The 17,887-nt window shown below is 43.2% G+C and overlaps 6 protein-coding genes across 6 annotated transcripts; 2 read left to right on the top strand and 4 right to left on the bottom strand.

Annotated features, from left to right (window-relative positions):
- The first annotated feature begins 14 nt into the window (after positions 1-14).
- On the top strand, positions 15-2,166 carry LOC132262924 (uncharacterized). The gene is made up of 4 exons (XM_059762418.1): positions 15-562; positions 632-878; positions 948-1,442; positions 1,551-2,166. Exons 1-4 carry the CDS (start codon positions 125-127, stop codon positions 1,976-1,978), a joined length of 1,608 nt encoding a protein of 535 aa, XP_059618401.1. The 5' UTR covers positions 15-124; the 3' UTR covers positions 1,979-2,166.
- A 22-nt stretch (positions 2,167-2,188) lies between these two features.
- LOC132262923 (ABC transporter F family member 4-like) lies at positions 2,189-5,060 on the bottom strand. Its single transcript, XM_059762417.1, has one exon. The coding sequence runs from the start codon at positions 3,972-3,974 to the stop codon at positions 2,274-2,276; it is 1,701 nt and encodes a 566-aa protein (XP_059618400.1). The 5' UTR covers positions 3,975-5,060; the 3' UTR covers positions 2,189-2,273.
- Positions 5,061-5,185: 125 nt separating this feature from the next.
- On the bottom strand, positions 5,186-10,508 carry LOC132262921 (DNA topoisomerase I, mitochondrial-like). The gene is made up of 8 exons (XM_059762415.1): positions 10,109-10,508; positions 9,252-9,634; positions 8,439-9,183; positions 8,280-8,377; positions 6,726-7,855; positions 6,411-6,661; positions 6,130-6,323; positions 5,186-6,064 (listed from the first exon to the last, which is right to left on the bottom strand). Exons 1-8 carry the CDS (start codon positions 10,148-10,150, stop codon positions 5,962-5,964), a joined length of 2,946 nt encoding a protein of 981 aa, XP_059618398.1. The 5' UTR covers positions 10,151-10,508; the 3' UTR covers positions 5,186-5,961.
- An 18-nt stretch (positions 10,509-10,526) lies between these two features.
- On the bottom strand, positions 10,527-12,604 carry LOC132262925 (mRNA cap guanine-N7 methyltransferase). Its single transcript, XM_059762419.1, has 3 exons — positions 11,911-12,604; positions 11,063-11,815; positions 10,527-10,997 (listed from the first exon to the last, which is right to left on the bottom strand). Exons 1-3 carry the CDS (start codon positions 12,320-12,322, stop codon positions 10,921-10,923), a joined length of 1,242 nt encoding a protein of 413 aa, XP_059618402.1. The 5' UTR covers positions 12,323-12,604; the 3' UTR covers positions 10,527-10,920.
- Positions 12,605-12,633: 29 nt separating this feature from the next.
- On the top strand, positions 12,634-16,507 carry LOC132262926 (probable actin-related protein 2/3 complex subunit 2). The gene is made up of 6 exons (XM_059762420.1): positions 12,634-12,870; positions 14,001-14,094; positions 14,159-14,666; positions 14,730-14,821; positions 15,319-15,428; positions 15,495-16,507. The coding sequence occupies exons 1-6, from the start codon at positions 12,797-12,799 to the stop codon at positions 15,520-15,522; spliced, it is 906 nt and encodes a 301-aa protein (XP_059618403.1). The 5' UTR covers positions 12,634-12,796; the 3' UTR covers positions 15,523-16,507.
- Positions 16,508-16,600: 93 nt separating this feature from the next.
- On the bottom strand, positions 16,601-17,616 carry LOC132262928 (uncharacterized). The gene is made up of 3 exons (XM_059762421.1): positions 17,008-17,616; positions 16,787-16,939; positions 16,601-16,717 (listed from the first exon to the last, which is right to left on the bottom strand). Exons 1-3 carry the CDS (start codon positions 17,267-17,269, stop codon positions 16,614-16,616), a joined length of 519 nt encoding a protein of 172 aa, XP_059618404.1. The 5' UTR covers positions 17,270-17,616; the 3' UTR covers positions 16,601-16,613.
- Positions 17,617-17,887: the final 271 nt, after the last annotated feature.

A 17,887-nucleotide genomic window follows, 5' to 3' on the forward strand; every position in this document is an offset into this window, starting at 1 on the left:
GGGAATATGGTAGACAGAAACTCTAGGGAAATACTGTGACTAGTGTAGCGCGGAAAGTCGAGTGTCTTGATTGCGAATAGAGAAAGAGAGCGCCGAAAAGGTGATGAAAATGTGATTTTTCACAATGAGGGCAATCATTGTGGTTCTTTTTGCAACACTTTCCGTGTCACTGGCGGGAAATTGTGTTTTCAGTCGCGTGAATTTTCAAGAGAAAGCCACTTGCCGCAGTGGAAGACTGATCGAGCCGCACGTGTCGGTGAAAAGTACTACCGAAATACTCGATCTCAGTGGTAATTCCATTTCCACACTGAAAGACAACAGCTTCTACTACGTGCCGATCGTGATGAACTTATCGCTGGCACACAACAGCATTCACACAATTTTCCTGGACGCCTTTTCGGGTCTGCCACACCTGAAAATGATCAACCTGTCCCACAATCACTTGGAGACGTTCGATAAGAGGATCGTGGAGAAGAACGACAATTTGCTGGTGCTCGATGTGTCAGAGAATAACTTTATCAATCTCAATGGCGAACCATTCCTTATCAGTTCCTCACTAGAAGTAAGTCAACATTGGCGAATGCAAGGGGAAAATGCTTCTATTCAAGCCAATCTTTGCGTCTTTGTCTAGGAATTGTACATGAGAAATGCAAAGCTGGTTCACTTAGTGGAGATATTCAATGATCTGCCAAAACTCAAAGTGCTGGATTTGTCAGGAAATCTCCTGTTCGCCGTGAGTCCGCCCAGTTTTTTCACCCTAACTGACCTGAAATTCGTCAATTTGCAACACAATTTCTATCTCAAATGTGACTCAACACTGCAAAATTTGATAGAATGGTTTACGAAGAGAGATATCGACTATGAATCCTTTAAATGTGGTGAGTATCGTGCTTAAAAAGAGTTGCAATAGAGTACGAAATTGACCCATTCTCTTATCTAATCGGCAGTTTTTCCAAAGAAGAATAGCATGTTTGAGCGAATGGAGATGCTGCCATCCCTTAATCCTTCACAGGGGGAATCAAATGAATCGGCAGATGAAGAATCCAGGGAGTTGGATAACCTCAAGGAATCCGAAAACACTGAAGATTACGATCTACTGCTTCATCATCACAACAGAGCAGCGAAATTGGACGAAATGTACAAGATTCATCATCAGAGAACCTCCTTTAGTGATTGCTTGGAAATGGACAGGGAATTTGTGTGTCACTTGTTGATGAACTGTCGTGAACAGCCAGAGATTAAGGCTGTTCCAGAGCCTAGCAAAACTAGCTATTATTTGCGCAACGCCTCGCTGATCCTCTTCGCGCTGGGAATTTTCCTGGGAGCTATTGTTGGCGGTGTGTGCACAGTATTCTGCGCAAAAACCTACAAGGATTGTAATCAGAATCTCATGGTGAGGCAAGAGCTGAGATCAATCATAAGAGATGCTCGTGAGGATTTCTGTAAGTTTATAGTTAAGAATCCAATTTGATTGAAGTCAGATTAAGAGTGATTTTTATTACTTCAATGAAGTAATCTGAATGATGGAAAAATGTGCATTTTCTCTGTAGCCTCCTATCACGAAGCCTCGCGACTGAATTTCCCCGAGGAAGCTCCTCGAGAGCAGCCCCAGAGACAACCCAGGCGACCGAGGAGGTGCACAAGAAGCGCCCCAGATCCTGCTCAGAATACCAACCGCGAATTGATTGAGAGCAACAATGCTTTCCATGACTTTGTCAGTGATCTCTTCTCGCGCAGACGAAGAGGACAGTATCTGCAGACACTGCAGCACAGAGGAAGCACTCTCATTCGCCAGATGAGCCGCAGTACGCTCAATCTCTTCCAGAGATCCAACTCACAGCGCGCAACAGCACCAGAATCGCCCACTTCGCTGGAGGGTATTCAGCTGATGGACACAGATTACAGAGCCAGCACCAGCAATGCACGATCGGAAACACCTCCACCGCCTTACAAGGATTGCTACTCTGCGAAAGCCTGAATGGCAAAATTCCATTGATTTATATAGTTTTATTTCATTCGTTTGTACACAATTTCACTTAAAAGATTTGCTAAGGAAATTTTCTACGGTCTTTTTCATTCGTACAAAAAGTCACTATACAAAGAGAGAAGAGAGAGAGAACTAATTTATATCACAAACGGACTCTGTCCAACTGCTTTCCGGCGCTGGTGCGAAAAATCAATTCGGGCGGTGTATTTCTTGGTGCACTTGCGACACCGCGTCCGGCTGTTGCCCAACAGTGGTCAGGGGGAAGAGGCTGTGTGGCGCAATTGGCTCAATTTTCCGTGTGGGTGAACTTCTGCTCGTAATAGACGACACGAGATTCGTCATTGTCCAGTCGGTCTGGGGTGCCTTTGTGGCGATAGGTCACTTTGCGCTTGATGGTGCGCTTCTTGGGCAACTTCTGGTCCAGGCTCTCCTCGGGCTTAGGCGCTGAGTCTCTCTGACGCAGTCTGGCCGATCTCTCAGTCACTACCTGACTGGCCGAGTCGCCGGCGTCCTCATAGTCGTCCTCGTCGCTTTGGGGCTCCTCTGTCTGCTGCTCCTCCGGATTCGGCTGCGCGTACTTCTTGTTCTCCTCGTAAGTCAGACGACTGCTGCGCGGACTGGATTCAGACACGAACATGCACTCCTCATGAAGGACACCGTTGGGATCCTTGCACTCGTAGCAAGTGAGATCGCCCTTCTGGCTCTTCTTGCACTTGGACCAATCCTTGGTCTTGAATTCCGCCAACACTTCCTCGACGTTCTTCTTGTGCTCATAGTCCGGAATGAATTCATACTCAGACTCCGACTTCAGTGCCTCCTTGGACTTCCTACCGTGCTGCTCTGGGAAGACGTGGCTAAAGTAATCCTCATAGGACTTGATCTTTCCAAATTGAGACTGCTTCGCAGTCTTCTGCTTCTTCTTGGGCTTCTGCTGCTCCTCTTCCTCATCTTCCTCCTCGTCGTTGTCATCGTCATCGTCATCTGATCCCCCATAGAGATAGGGATCCAATCCCACCACATCTCTCTGTGGGCGATTCTCGCTAGCCTTCTTCCCACGGCTCACAGGTCGTCGACGAGGAGCAGCCGTGAGGGCAGCGTGAGTCACTTCAGCAGGTGTGGTCTTGGATGGACGTCTCTGAGGCCGAGCAGACCTCAGACTTTCACTCTTCTTTGGCTGTGGCGCCTCCTCAGCTTCGTCCTCATCAGAATCCTCATCGTCCTTGCTATTGTACTTCTTCTCTTTCACGAACGCATATTTCTTGGCTGCTGGTCGTGAAGCATAAGAGCAGGATTCAGATTTAGCGCCAGATTTGGGATCATGGCAGATGTGACACTCCATTTCCTCCTTCTGCACGACTTTGCAGTGCGAGGGATTCTGCTGGATCTCCTTGGCTTGCTGCTCAGACAAATACTTGATCCTCTGATACTCATCTGACGGATTGTAGGACGATGATCCGCCGTAGCTGTAGTCATATGGAATGTCTTCAGTCTCCTCGCGCGGCTGCGCCTTGTAGCTAGCCTTCCTGCCTCCCTTCTTGAACTTCCTCGGTCCTGCTCGCGGAGCCTCCGTCTCGTGCTCAGTCTCCTCGCGCTCCTCAGTTGATCTCAGCGGAGCTTTGGAGTCGTACGCCTGATAATTCTGTCCGAAGTTCCTCTCAAAGAACTCATCGTAGCTCTGCAAGCTCCCCTCACGATTATTCCCACCATATTTCGGTGCACTCCTGTAATTCCTCTTCACCTCATCCGGCGATAGGTAGTACGGAAGATACGTGATCTTCGATTCGGATCCAAATCCTTCCAGTGGTCCACTGAATCCGTGCGCTCTCTGGCGATCCTCCTCATCATAGAGCGAGTAGATGGACTGGGATCGATCACCGCCGCCCGCTTGAAACACCTCAAAGTCCCTCTCATAGTTGCGGTCCTGTGTCGCTCCCAGACTCACGAGGAGCAACTCCAGTGCCACAATTGTCACCCACTTCAGGAGCATACTTCTGTCTATCAACCTGTGTATTCACTCTCAACACCGCTCCTCACCCAACACTAAATGCACTGCCCTCGCAGACGCACCCATTTATACTGGCCATTCCACACTCCCATGCTAAATCAGCTGGAAAATTGGCAAAAAGACATCAAGAAGGCGCTAAGGTGAGAAAAAGCCGCATTTTTACATCTTTCCCCCAAAATTCTCACCAACTTCTCCCTCCCCATTCCTCTTGCTCTGTGCACTCTTGCTTGGGATACAGTGCAAATAGAAAGTGGAGGCACCATCGCAGATACAACTGATACAGTCAAGCCATTAAGTTCAGGACGCAACGTAAAATATAATCAAGAGTATAATTAAAGGAAATACAGGACAAGAATTCCAGATATATCTTCAGACTCCACACTATTCGATAACTCACTCATTAAACGGTTTCTGGTGCTGATCTCAAAGTTAGAAGATACGCATAATAACTTTAGATAAATCTTCTCACTTCGTATTTCAGCTCTAAATTGTATTTCTGTCTCTGAACGAAATGATCTGATCTAGTCTCTATGATACCCATGATACCAGTGTTGTTAGAAGATCAAGATTCATATTTTATTTAAAGAAAAGATATAATTGAATAATTTGATTTCTTTACAGTTTTCCTACTTTCCAGAAAAGTTTGCAAACATTTTTTCTCAGTTTTCTAATCTACATTCTAAATAACTTCCGCACGAAACCGCAACTCGTCATTACCATAATCTCACTTACTGTTGTGTTTTCTTGTTTCTCGTCTGCGGACTCCCGCGTGTGGTTGAAGAAAGAAAAATTTCAAAAGCGGAACAATTGCATTTCAGATTTTCATTCTTAATTCTATCCTCACTCTCACTACCCCACTTTACTTTTTCTGCATCGCCATCAGCACGATTTTATGCTTCTTTTCCCTTGTTGCCACAGCGCGTGTGAATCATGCTTGAGTTTATTGACTTTCTATTGCGCAACACTATCTTTGCGGGGATAGAGGTGACAAATCTCTTTTGTTGTCCACCCAAAGGAATGAAATGCACAGCAATACAGGTAAAAATTAATCAATTATCGATACTTATTATGTGCTTTTTCGTGCCTCTTTTACACACACCTCAGTAGATCGTGATGGAAACAAGAAAGTGGCGCTGAAGAATTGAGAAAAAGAACGATAAGTCAATTGAAGAGTTATGTAAAGAATTTAGCCATTTGATATCCTCATATAATTTTTATTTATTCTCTACTCATATCTAGTCAATTTTGACCAATTTGATAAAATCACTCGCATTAAGGACAAAGATTCTGCATCTACTCATCGTCAATTGCAAAAGTAAATCATTGACAAAATATTCTACAATTCAATTTCCAGCGTCGTTAATATAAAAAAATCAAATTATTCTAACTAATAAGTTAAAATTGTTTTCTCCTGTGTATTCTTTAATTTACAGTTTCTAATAAAGTGTGGACTATTTTCGTGGTGAAAGAAATAAGCCGTTCACTCTTTTCTTATTCGTCCAACTCCTCCATTGTTTATAATTACTATCTTTAACGTGTTGTTTCTCTTTTAAATTATTATCCACTTATAAAGTATATCATCCTATTGTTAGCCATTTCTTCTGTTTCGTATCCTGCTTTCTCTGTCTACTGCCCGAATCACTCTATAAAATTATGAACTGTTATTCAAATTGGTAAATCTGATATTTTGCACTTTGTCTCAAGAAATAAATCATTCAATAAGAAATTCAACACACACGCAGATGTGTAGAAGAAATAAATTTTACCGACTTAAGTCATAAAATAGAATTTATCTAGTGATTTAAGTTGTGGTCTTTCTGCAGTTAAACTTTCAACTAAATTTAAAAATCAACTTGTGTATTTTACCTAAGATAAGGATACTCTTATATCTCACAATCTTCAAGATTTTCTCCCATACTTAATTACTAAATGTCCTCAGAATTAGCGCTAGATGTTTCTTCTCGTTCTCTTAGAAACGATAATTCTTATCTGCCATGTCAATGGCCCAGCGGAATTTGTCCCGTTGAGTCTTGTTGAAGATCTTCTCAATTGGAACCCCGTATTTTTTGCACCTGAATTCCAAAATACAATGCATAAGGAGGAGCACAAAAGATAGATGAAAAGATAAAAATCTCACCAAGCAACGGAAATCCGTGGATCCAAGTAGTTGAGCTTGGACGTGCCCAAGGCAATGGTTTTGTTTTCATCACGATCAGTCTCTTGCAATTCCAACTTCTGGAGTTGTTCCTTTAATCTCTCCAACTGCTTCTTCTTTTTATCACATGCCATTTTCTCTTTCACTGATCCACGCTTCGCAATCTTCTGCAAATCCTACAGCCAAACAAAATACAACAATTGATATACACGCTCTGTCTCGCCATGCTAGTCAATTAAGATCAAAAAGTCGGATCTTCTTACCTTCACTTCCTCCTCACAATCGTCAACTTGCTCCCTCTTCACTCGGATTTTCTCCTTCAGATTCTCCATACTCTTCGAATGCGACTTGGGCACGGCCCTTTGATGGTTGCACAGAATTGCCACAGCTCGATTTGCACGATTGTATTGCAGCAACTTCTCAGGAATGGTGGCCTCCGGATCCGTCAGCAGATCTAATTGCTTCTGCAGTGTGATCGATGCATTGTATGTACGGAACACCTTGGCGGTCAGACCTATGCAAAGTGAATTAGCATTTTTTAGTCACCATTAGCAAAAGATGATTTAGCAATTCATTACCGTCCATCAGATCACGGAGATGCTCATTGAGGACAGATGTATTGAGTCGATCAAAGAGGTCATCGCCATCCTTCTTATTCTCACAGAACAGCTCAAGGTTCTTGAACACTCTCTTCTCCACTTCCACCTCATTGTAATACCTGATGGAATCTTTTCCCAGGAAATCGAATACTACAACATATTCCTTCCCATTCAATTCCTTGTGCAGCTGAATGTGTTCCACACGCAGTGAGCAACAGCCCACGGTGTCCGCTTGATCTTCATCCTTCTCATTGCCAGCTCTTAGAGCCAGTATGTCAATGAAATACAACGCCACAGCTCGCTGCCTCACGCGCATCTCCTTAGATTTCCACTCTTCCCGATACGTCGACCGAATCTTTTCAATCACCTTATCCAGACGTCTCGCCGTTTCGTACTTTTGCCAATCCTTCTCACCCTTTAGCTTCGAGCTGGGATTCAACATGATGTACTTCACCTGACCCTGGATATTCTCTATCCACGATGCCAGCCACGTCACAGTGTTGTCGTGGCGCACCTCCTTCCACTTAAACCCAGGCGGAGGCTTCGGTATTTGGCTGTTTTTGGCGCAATTGATCAGAATATCGCTCGCCACCACCCGTCTCTTCACCATTCCCATCTTGGGATGCTCTCCTCGTCCGCGAAAGAGACCGGGCGGCTCAATTTTGAAATTACCAATCTTCTCCTTGTGCCCATCAATAGTGCAGAATCCATACTCCTTAATCAGGAGCTCATTCTCCTCCTTGAGGCGCGCCTTCTCCTCCTTCGTGCGATTCTTATTAGCCTCAGATATTTTTTGGAAGTACGCATGCATACTGCGGAAATTGCATTTCTTCAGATCCGTGATCACTTCGCGCTCCTGACGTGTCATCGACTTGCGCCAGTCCTTGAAGAAATTATCATTGAACACCTTCTTTGACGTGTAATCATGCTCAAGCATTTTTGCATAGAAGGTGGCAATCTCTTCAGCATCTTGAGACAGTCTCATCTTGCGTCCGTCATATTCAAAGATCACATTATCCGGCAACGGAACGTACGGTGGGGCAAAAACTGGTCCCTTGTGCTCCAGGAAATTCCACTTCACTCCATCCTCGCGCTTCTCTTCTTCCCACCTGAAACGAACGATAGAGGGTTACTAAATTAGAACAAAAAGAAGTAAGAGTGAAGGATGTGAGCATCAGACTCAAGAAATAAAAATTATTGAATAATAGTTATTTTATATAAACTTAAAGACGGTTTATCTTGTGATAAACCTCACTTAATTAAACGTGTGTTCATGACATTATTTCCCCATGTGTATAACCTCAATTTGGTCAGCTGAAGACGGTGAACTTTCAGAGAGGAAAGCACTCTGTTCATATATAATATGACAAAGTTTCCATCACACAACAATTTAGGACACCCTGCCAGGCGTTTGTACACTAATCTACTCAATAAATATGAATTATTAAGCATATTTTCATAAGAAAATTGCTCAACAAATTTTCTTCACTGCCCCAGAATTGACATTTCACTGACAAGGACTGTCAAACTTACCATTTCCACACTTCAGTCTCCTCCTCCTTCTTCTTCTTTCCCTTGGTCGGTGATTGAGAATCATTCAACTCTGTCTTTATCTCTGCTTTCGTCTTGATCTGTAAGAAGAAAAGCAATTAGCATTGAAAATTACAACTATCGGTGATTCTCAATCAATACCTTTTGTTTCTCCTTCTTCACTTTCTTCTTCTTGGGCTTCTCATCCTCATCATCATCATCGTCGGAATTGTAGGAGCGCCTTTTATTCTTCTTCTCATTTTTCACCTTTTTCCTCACCGTCAGTGGCTTCTCGTCCTCCTCATCTGACGATACAGCTTCACGAGCTTTTCGCTTATGCAGTGGAATATCCTCCTCGTCGTCTTCCTCCTCCTCTTCGTCTTCCTGCTTGATACTCACTTCTTCTTCGCCCTCCTCTTCCTCCACTTTCAGCTGAAACGACGTCTCGTTGGGATTAAACTGCGACAAGGAGTAATCGCAAGAGCTGGCCTTTGACGTGTCTAGCGGCTCGATCTTCACAACAGGATCCATCTTCATTTTGTTGTCTTGCAGCCACGATGTGGCCAGAGGATCCATCTCATTCACGTTCTCAACATCCCTGTCGTTGGAGTTCTCCTGTTCCTCCTTGGCGCGCTTTTCCTTTTCACGTCTCTCTTTCTCTTTGCGCTCTCGCCTCTCGCGTTCTTTCTCCTTGTCTCGATGATGATCCTTGTGCTCCTTGTGATGCTCACGATGCTTAGAGGAGCTGCTGGAATGTTTATCCTTGTCCTTGCTGCTGCTGTGAGATGACGATGAGGACTTGTGATGACGATCTTTGTCTTTTTCTTTATCCCTGTCGCGATGTTTCTCACCAGAGGAAGAAGATGTCTTGTCTCGCGATTTCTCTTTATCCTTGTCCCGATCTTTGCTGCAATGGCAATAGGAAGAAAAACATAAAATTCCCATCCGCACATTAAAATTCACTATAAATTTAACCTTGATTTCTCATCCTTGCTTCTCTCCTTGTCATCTTTGCTGCGCTCCTTGTCATCGCGGCTGCTCTTGTGATGCTTCTCGCGATCACGATCTTTATCGCGCGATGACTTGTGATGCGACGAAGAGCTGGACTTCTCTTTGTCCTTATGATGATTGCTCGATGATGAACTCTTATCGCGATCCTTGTCACGATGACTCGACTTGGAGCTAGACTTGTGTTCACTCCGCTCCTTGTCTCTGTGCTTGTCCTTCGATGACTTATGATGGCTACTCTTGTGCCTCTTCTCGCCACCAGAACCAGCAGATGAGCTCACTGTGTCCGAGTGTCCATTGCTGATCCCATTCAGGCGTTGCTCTCCATTCACGCTCTTCACGGACTCCGTCTGCAATGTCCACACATTATAAGACTCTCTTCTTGCCCACGTGTTAAATCACTTCCTGGCGGAATTCCACCGCCCTTTCGAAAGTCACGCCACAATCGCGTAGGTAAGATTCAATTTATCTCAAAACCCACTCCACATACTTTCTGATTAAATAATCTTCCGGATAGCGCTCCCATTGGGGCGGAGTCCCTCCGGAAACGCGCCCCACAGTGAATTTTGCAAAAACATTCATAATTTCCACATTTTGACGAAACACGTTTTGCCGGTGGTCCCATGAAAATCCGCCAAGTCCCCACCGAGATAGGCATCTTTCTCAATTTTGCGTCTCTCCATTGGAGTGCAATGGACGTGGACTTAGTCTCTGTCGCCATTTTCTCTCTTCACATGTAAAATACATGAAAACGCTCGAATACCACCCGAATTACCACCCCAATCAACAGGCCGTACCACCCAAACACCATTTCTGATACTCACAGCCTCCACAGTTGCCTCCACTTGGGGATTTTCCACGCTCATCTTATGCTAGCTAAGCGAAAAATTTTCTAAGTCCCAGAAATGTTCGAAGCACACAAGGGAAATACGAGACGATGAGAGTGATTTTACAAGTCTTTATAGCAGACGCTCACACCGAAGAGGGCGCATGCGTAATGCTTTATGGCACCTCACTGACACTTCATTGCTCCAGTTTTCTGCTCTTTTCCGCCACTTCCGCACCACTTTTTGCTCAAACTCCACGCGCAATCGCGAGAAGATGCACAGAAGTTGAGACTTTTGTGTGACAAAATCCTCTGAGATTGATAAACATACGGAGAAATTCGTGGAATTGAGACTCCACGTTTGATGACACACTGCCGGTGACAGATGACAGCTACAGCACAGCGGATCAGCACAATAGTCGGCAGCTTTCCAATGGGGGACTGGAAATCGCGAGAAATTAGGATCTTCATGAAATCACAGATATTGTTCTCAAATGAGGAACTCAAAGATTATGCTGAAAACATATCAACCTTTTTATTCACTCCGAATGAATTTATATTTACAATTATATTACGCTGCAATATCGTGATTATTCTGCACCAGAGGAATCGAGAAATTTAAAATGTCTCAAACGAAGATTTCGACTCTCTTCGGACTTGAAGACGAAAACTGCAAGATTCACAAAATGATCCGAATGTGAAAATTTCACTCAATGTTCAATGATTTCAACATTTGATTGTGATCAGGTTTTAAAATGCATAATTATTTTTGGTCCCAATATCCGAAGAGGGTTGCTAAAAACTGTATGATTATTGGATGTATTCCGGTTTTCCCTCCTTATTCCATACTTTCTTCATCTTTCTGAAGGCAAAAACCAAATAGAGACCTGAAAACAGTAAAAAAAAGGTAATTATCTCATTTATTTGGCACAATATTTCATTTTATACTTACTAGCTGCCTCCCATTCAGATTTCGAAAGAGTCCCAATTTTCTTGGGACCTCTGCCGTGCGTGGCTACTCTGTCCATGAAGTCCTGAGCATGACTGTAATCATGAGGAGTGGAACTGTTAAGGTTTCCCTCCCTAAAAGCTGGATACGTTTCGAGAGCTTGCATTTTCTCTATTAATCCCCGTCCTCGAGGAATCATACGCTTATAGAAGTCTCCAAATCGCTCTCTCATCACCAATTCGAGGCCAAAATTTCGCGCCAGCTTCACGAGTGTCGGGAAATGCACGAGAAATTCTGGACAGTCAACAACGTCTTCGAGATGAAAATTGTACTTGGCCCCAAACAGGGGCGGTTTCTCGGTGTCGCATTGAAATGTAATGCTGTACACATCGTTGCCGAATGTATCGGAATCCGAGAGCTTCTGTCGCCGCATTATTTCATTGGCATCGGGAATTGTGCCGATGAAGAAGCCGCCCGGCTTCAGGCACTCGGAAGCATTGCGAATCATGCACTCAGCCTGTGGCAGTGACTCAAAGCAGTAGTGAAAGGCGAACTGGCAGCTGACAATGTTGAGATCTATCGAGGCGTCCCTGTAGCGTTCTCGAAGACGATTCAGCGTGGAATCACAAGCAAAGAACTCTGCCGTGAATTCCGGAGCAAATCTCTTACTTCGAGATATCAGAGCATTATATCTCGCCTGGCACTGCTCAATGCTTACCTCTGCGATGTCAGTGCAGATCAAATGGGAGATACCACCTGAAATCCATGGTTAGCATGAGAATCACTCTTGATGTAAAGCATTCTGGTTCTACCACAAAATTAGTTATCTTACTTATTATTCAAATTCTCACCTTTTTGCCATTTTAGGAGGTCACCACCTTTGCCACAACACATATCTAGGACCCTAAGAGGCGCCCCAACTTGTAAACTGTCTTTAACCTTCTGAACATACTCATTTACGAGCATACTCTTGATCCAGTTGTTGAAGTTTCGCAAATAAAATATCCGGGACTTGTTTCTCTCCGAGAGACCCTTTTCTTCTAGTGTATTGTAGTGCTTTGCCACTACTTTTGTATGTTCCCCTTCGACTTTCAAGAATTTTGAGGGTTCACTGTCGTCGCTGTGTTTTCTTTTCTTGCCTGAACTCGATTCTACGGGTTGTGCCTCTGGCACTTCTTCGCGTGGTGATTCTCCAGATTGCGGAGAATTGTCTTCATTGTTTGCGCTAGTCCTAACAGCAGATTTATCCACTAAATCAGTCATTTTGTAAGAGAATTGCGAAACACACTCTTTCGCTTCGTGTAAACACCTTTCCAATTGTCAATCTTGAACATCACTGGAATCTTCCCATGGCAGCTTGGAAAGAGGAAATTTTTTATTTCTGATATTACTCATAAAAACTTATCTCATTTAGTCCCGGAGTGCCTAAAATTGTGATTATGTGCGAATGTAGAGATTTCTGACCAGAAAATTTCGAGAAAAACAGTGAAAATCCAGAGTGGTGGGCACACACCCTTCCAGTGATGGTGAGTAATGCGTGGGCCGGGTGGTGAGTAAGTCAACCATTTTTGCTCAGTGTAGCACCGTCATCCCTGTCAAAATTTATCAATTTTCTCTTGTGGAGATTGTTCGTGCAGGATTTTCCGCCTATTTTGATACATTTTACAAATGTTAACTAGTGGAAAATATTATTAGATAGTTAGATAATACTTGATAGGACAGAGTGCATGTGTAAAAATGATATTACTCGAAATCAATAACAAAATAGTGGAGGAAACTCTGACAGTGAAATTCAAAAATGCTCTCGCTGGGTGAGTTTTTCCCATCTTTTTTCATCACATTTCCACCATAAATCGCTCATGTGGTCGTCAGGGCGTCGTGGGGGGCGACATTGTGGCCACCCGGCGGTGGTTTTGTGGTGTTTTCGGGGCCTAAATGGGGCGCGCTTGGCCACCATGGGCGAAAGCGAGAGAGCATGGGTGTGATGAGTCACAATGCGGCGTGCGATATGCTGAAAGAATCGTGAGAAATCTCACACTTTTTTCTTGGGAGGAGCTGCTCCGCTCTCAACTGACCGGAAACACTCGGTCCGGATGTGCAGTCTCGGTCCTGCAAGTCTCTGCATCGTGCCGTGCAGGAGGCGATGTTTCCTCGCGGCTCACTTAAACCCGCGCTTGAACCTCATTTTGGTCCGCTGAAAAGCTAATCTTGTAGAAAATTCCCAAATTCTCTCCATTTCACCTTCTGGGCGTTGAACATTTTATTGGTGTTGGCTCTGGGGCCTCGCCTATCACAAAATCCATATCAATTTGTTTCCGATAAGAGGACACTCTCATTGCAAGTCTCTGTCGAAGGGGTGCGTCATTTCGCGAGAAATCGTACAGTTTTGGGAGTAGGAGAAAGAGTGAGATAAGATTTGTTTGTTCGCATTATTTATAGCTGATAAGATTTTTCGAAAACGTGATATCTAATTTAGGGATAAGTTTTCTGAGATTCGTCAAGTGCAAAATCGCAATTTCCTAATTATGGAAATTTTAGAATACATTTCTATACCAATCGCTTGATTGAAGAAACTTGAAAAAAAAAACTCACGTGTGATAAAGAATATACGATAGAGCAAGTGCTTTAAAAATAAAGAAACCGTATAGAAAAATTCAGATTCAAAATGATTGTTATGCTCTAGTGATTTCACTTATCTCGATGAGTACCCAAAGTCCTTCCTTTTCGCGGTGGCAGTCAGACTGGCAAAAGAAGGAAAGGGCGAAGCGGGGGAGAAAGAGAGATAATGCTGGTGTAATATGTAATTATGTTGTGCTTCTGTTTAACGAAGCATAACTCTGTGGTGCAGTTTCGCGGAAATCCAGCAAACCTTGAAAGATCCCAATGACTTCACACCCACAAAACACTCATGTTTGGGCCCACTATCGCTGTTTCTTTGCAGGCAGAGGCCGGAGTCGATTGATGTCAAAGTGGCGGATTTTGATGGTGTTCTCTTCCACATTTCCAATGTGAATGGGGACAAGACTAAAGTGAGGGTGAGTTGAGGAATCCTCCGTGTCTGAAGCATTCTGTGTGATGATGATAATTTGTGCTCTGCAGACGAGTATATCGCTGAAGTTCTACAAGCAGCTCCAAGAGCACGGAGCCGATGAGCTGCTGAGGCGAGAGTACGGGGATTTGCTGACAGATACCGAAGATGGATACAATGTGTCGGTGCTGGTGGACTTGGAGAACATCCCCGAGGATTGGGAAGTGGTGGCGCAGAGGATTGGCTTGCTGAAGAGGAACTGCTTCGCCTCCGTGTTCGAGAAGTACTTTGATTTCCAGGAGCGCGGCGAGGAGGGTCAAAAGAGGGCCGTGATCAACTATCGCAATGATGAAACCATGTATGTTGAGGCGAAGGCTGACCGAGTGACTGTTGTCTTCAGCACGATCTTTCGCGACGAGGATGACGTGGTGCTGGGCAAGGTGTTCATGCAGGAACTCCGCGAGGGTCGGCGAGCATCGCACACGGCGCCACAGGTGCTCTTCTCTCATCGCGAGCCACCACTCGAGCTCGCCAATTCTGATGCGCGTGTCGGCGACAACATCGGCTATGTCACCTTTGGTGAGTCTTCATAATGCTTGGCAACAAATGAGACCGAATGTGATTGATTGCGTCTCTTTGCAGTCCTCTTTCCGCGGCACACAAACAAGGAGACGCGAGATAATACGATAAATTTGATTCACATGTTCCGACACTACTTGCACTATCATATTAAGGTGAGTGTTGCCATTTGCTAAACCTCCATTAAACATTTTTTCCTTATAATCATGCGAAATTCGCCACTTATTGTATGGCTTTGTAAACTCTTTAAGACGTAAGAATTTTGGAATTAGAGATGTGCGCCGAGACAACTCAATGACGGCGGCAACTTCAAGAACAATACAGATCTCTAATCCAGAGTTTTACAAACGTTACAAATGACTAATGAATTCATAATATTTACTTAATCGAGCACTTTTCGGTGAATAAGTGAAGAAAATTCTTATAAATAGGCAATCTTTTCGGTAATTAAACGCTGAATAAATTGCATTTTTATACCTTCTCCAATTCTCTCGCTGGCCAGAGACTTTTCTACCGCTGAACAAGAAGAATAATGTGAAAGAAAGAAGAGAATTAGCATTTAATTTAATATTCATGTAATTAAAAATTTCAATGAGGAATTCGACTTGTAGAAATTCTTTCTTTAACCATGTGTAAAAATGTTTCTTTTCAGTGTTCGAAGGCGTACATTCACTCCAGGATGCGAGCAAAAACGACTGAATTCCTCAAGGTGCTCAATCGAGCTCGTCCTGAGCCAAAAATTACAGAAAAGAAAACCATAAGGTGAGTTTTCTCTACAATTTATTCTCATCTACGGTAAATTCTAAACAATTTTTTTTTCACTTTCAGTGGTAGAACTTTTGTTAGAAAGGAATGATCATGGGATTTCATCTAGTTCCAGCAGAGTAACTGAAATCGATGATGATCGAAGGTTTGTATGATAGAGCAAAGGCAAAATAAGAATGAATAGAGGATTGGAAGAGTATATATGATGGAGGGGATGAGAAGGAAATGTGGAGTAATTAGCAATTTCCAATGAAAAAAGGAAGGTTTTTCATTAAGTAATATTAAAAGAAATGCAGTAAAGAATCATTTTACATTTAGTCACAATGTTCACAATATTGTAAAATGTGATTCTTATTTGATTTGTTTTTTTTTTATCCTTTAACTAAATGAAAAAAATTGTATAGTGCAGAAACGGGATAAATGCTAATAGGCACAGAAAGTTTGATAGGATGCAAAATGAGAAGAGATTACAATGCATTTCAATGTCCTTCAATCCATTCTTTGCGTCTTATGATGCGAAGAAGTGACAACGTATGGAAATTATTCAATTAAAATTACCTAATATGAGAATGAGAAATGGAAAACGTAGTATTAAATAAGTATGTTGACTATTTGTTAATATAGAATGAGAAAATACTATATATTCTTCATAATAAAAGCAACTAAGGAGCGATAGAAATGAAATAAAAATAATAACGAACAGGTTTTTCTACATAGAGATGATCCTTCAAGATTTATAACATGAAATTCAAACAATCACTAATTCACACCTCCCAAGCACTTAACTAAGAAAACAATTTATGATTATAGTGAGAGGCATGGCAAAAAATGCTACATTAGAGGATGAAGGAAAAGTATAATGTAATTGAAAAATTATATATTTAGCAAAGAGTGAGGGAAATTTAATGCAAAATCTGCACAAAAGTTGAGAAACAGAGTGTAAAATTGACACGCGGAATAGTAATTTTTCCTCTCCCCTCAAGATATAAGGAAATTGTGTGAGAAAATGTGTCGAAGCTGCCAAAAAATCCCAGATTATAATCTTTAAATTTTACAATCAATTAACGAGAATAACATTTAAAAGAGGAAGAAAAATTTAGCGCGAGATACAATGTAATGGATTAATGGTAAAATTAAAATGTTTATTTGATATCACTGACTTGGAGAGAGCTTCAAAGATTCCTATACTCGGACGCCATTCTTGGGCGACTTCCCGTCGATTATGTTGGCTTTTCCGGAAGTGACGTCAGTGGACGCGAGGAAATCTGCACGCACCCGCTCAACGGCTTAATTGGTGAAGACGTGAAAGAAGAGTCACACAAAAGGCTAGGCCTTTTTCAACAATGACACTCTACCTTTCTGCAGGTTCATGTCGTCCATCTCGGAATTGTGGATGCACGCCAGGCGCTCCCGGAACTTCTTGGCGATTTTCCGGCGCTGATAATCCGCCTCGATGTCCTGCTTTGTCCGTGGAATGCGAAAACGGAAGCAGCAGCACAGAACAATTACTGGAAAAGGACGGAAAGACGCTTTGAGTCGACAAAGGATCAGTGAAAAACCACATTCAGACACTCACTGAAGCTCAACGCCCCGGAGGCGCAGAGGAATATCAGCTGCCACACACGGAATCCACCGAGAGCCTCCTCTTCCAGCCAGTCTGGCTCGTCGCTCATCGCGCCCAGCAGACAACTGAGTATATTTTCTCCATGTGAATTAATATGCGACAATTGGATGATAAGGGAGTGGCCTGGGCGCACCCCATGCTGATTATTCATCACTTCTTCGCCTCCCCGTGTTCGTGCTGGCGTGCTCGACTCCACAGTGGGTCGAATGTGCATTAATCGATACCGAACGGGTCGTCCAGGACGACTCCCTGGGGCGCTATCACTCTCGCCTGGCACACAGCCAAAGGCATCGCAGTGGAAAATCGGAAATCAATCATTCTCTTCGATTCTGACACTACAGCGATATCGATTTAATTCGCCATCATTGGAGTTAAAAATGCAACTCTCCTGAACATTTGCCTGAAGATGGAAATTCAATGTAGTCAAATAATTAAATATGAATTAAGCAGGGATGTTTGGGATTCTAATCCACAGATCGATCATAGAGGGTATGGTGTTTTATCTAATATGCCTTAAGGCGAATATGGACAAAGATATTCAAGCCCAGAATGTCTAATGCTTTTGGGAAGTCTAAAATTGTGCTTTTCTTTTCTTTAGAAAAGGTCAGCAGCCAATTCTGTGCGTTTTCTATTTGTCTCAAGAGTTGAATTCTTCAAAACTGTGCATTTGCAACGTTGTTTCATTGCTTCAGCAAAAGCCCGCACTTGGGGAAAATAATCTGTTTTTCGCCCCATTTCGCCACTTAGCCGAGACGCTAACAGTTTTTGTCCAATTCACCACTCGATTGAAAGTGACATGGCGCTGTAGTCACTCTGAGGGAGCGCAAAGGCC

This window comes from Phlebotomus argentipes, unplaced genomic scaffold, assembly GCF_947086385.1.
Source record: "Phlebotomus argentipes unplaced genomic scaffold, Phlebotomus argentipes genome assembly contig_15, whole genome shotgun sequence".
Taxonomy (NCBI): domain Eukaryota; kingdom Metazoa; phylum Arthropoda; class Insecta; order Diptera; family Psychodidae; genus Phlebotomus; species Phlebotomus argentipes.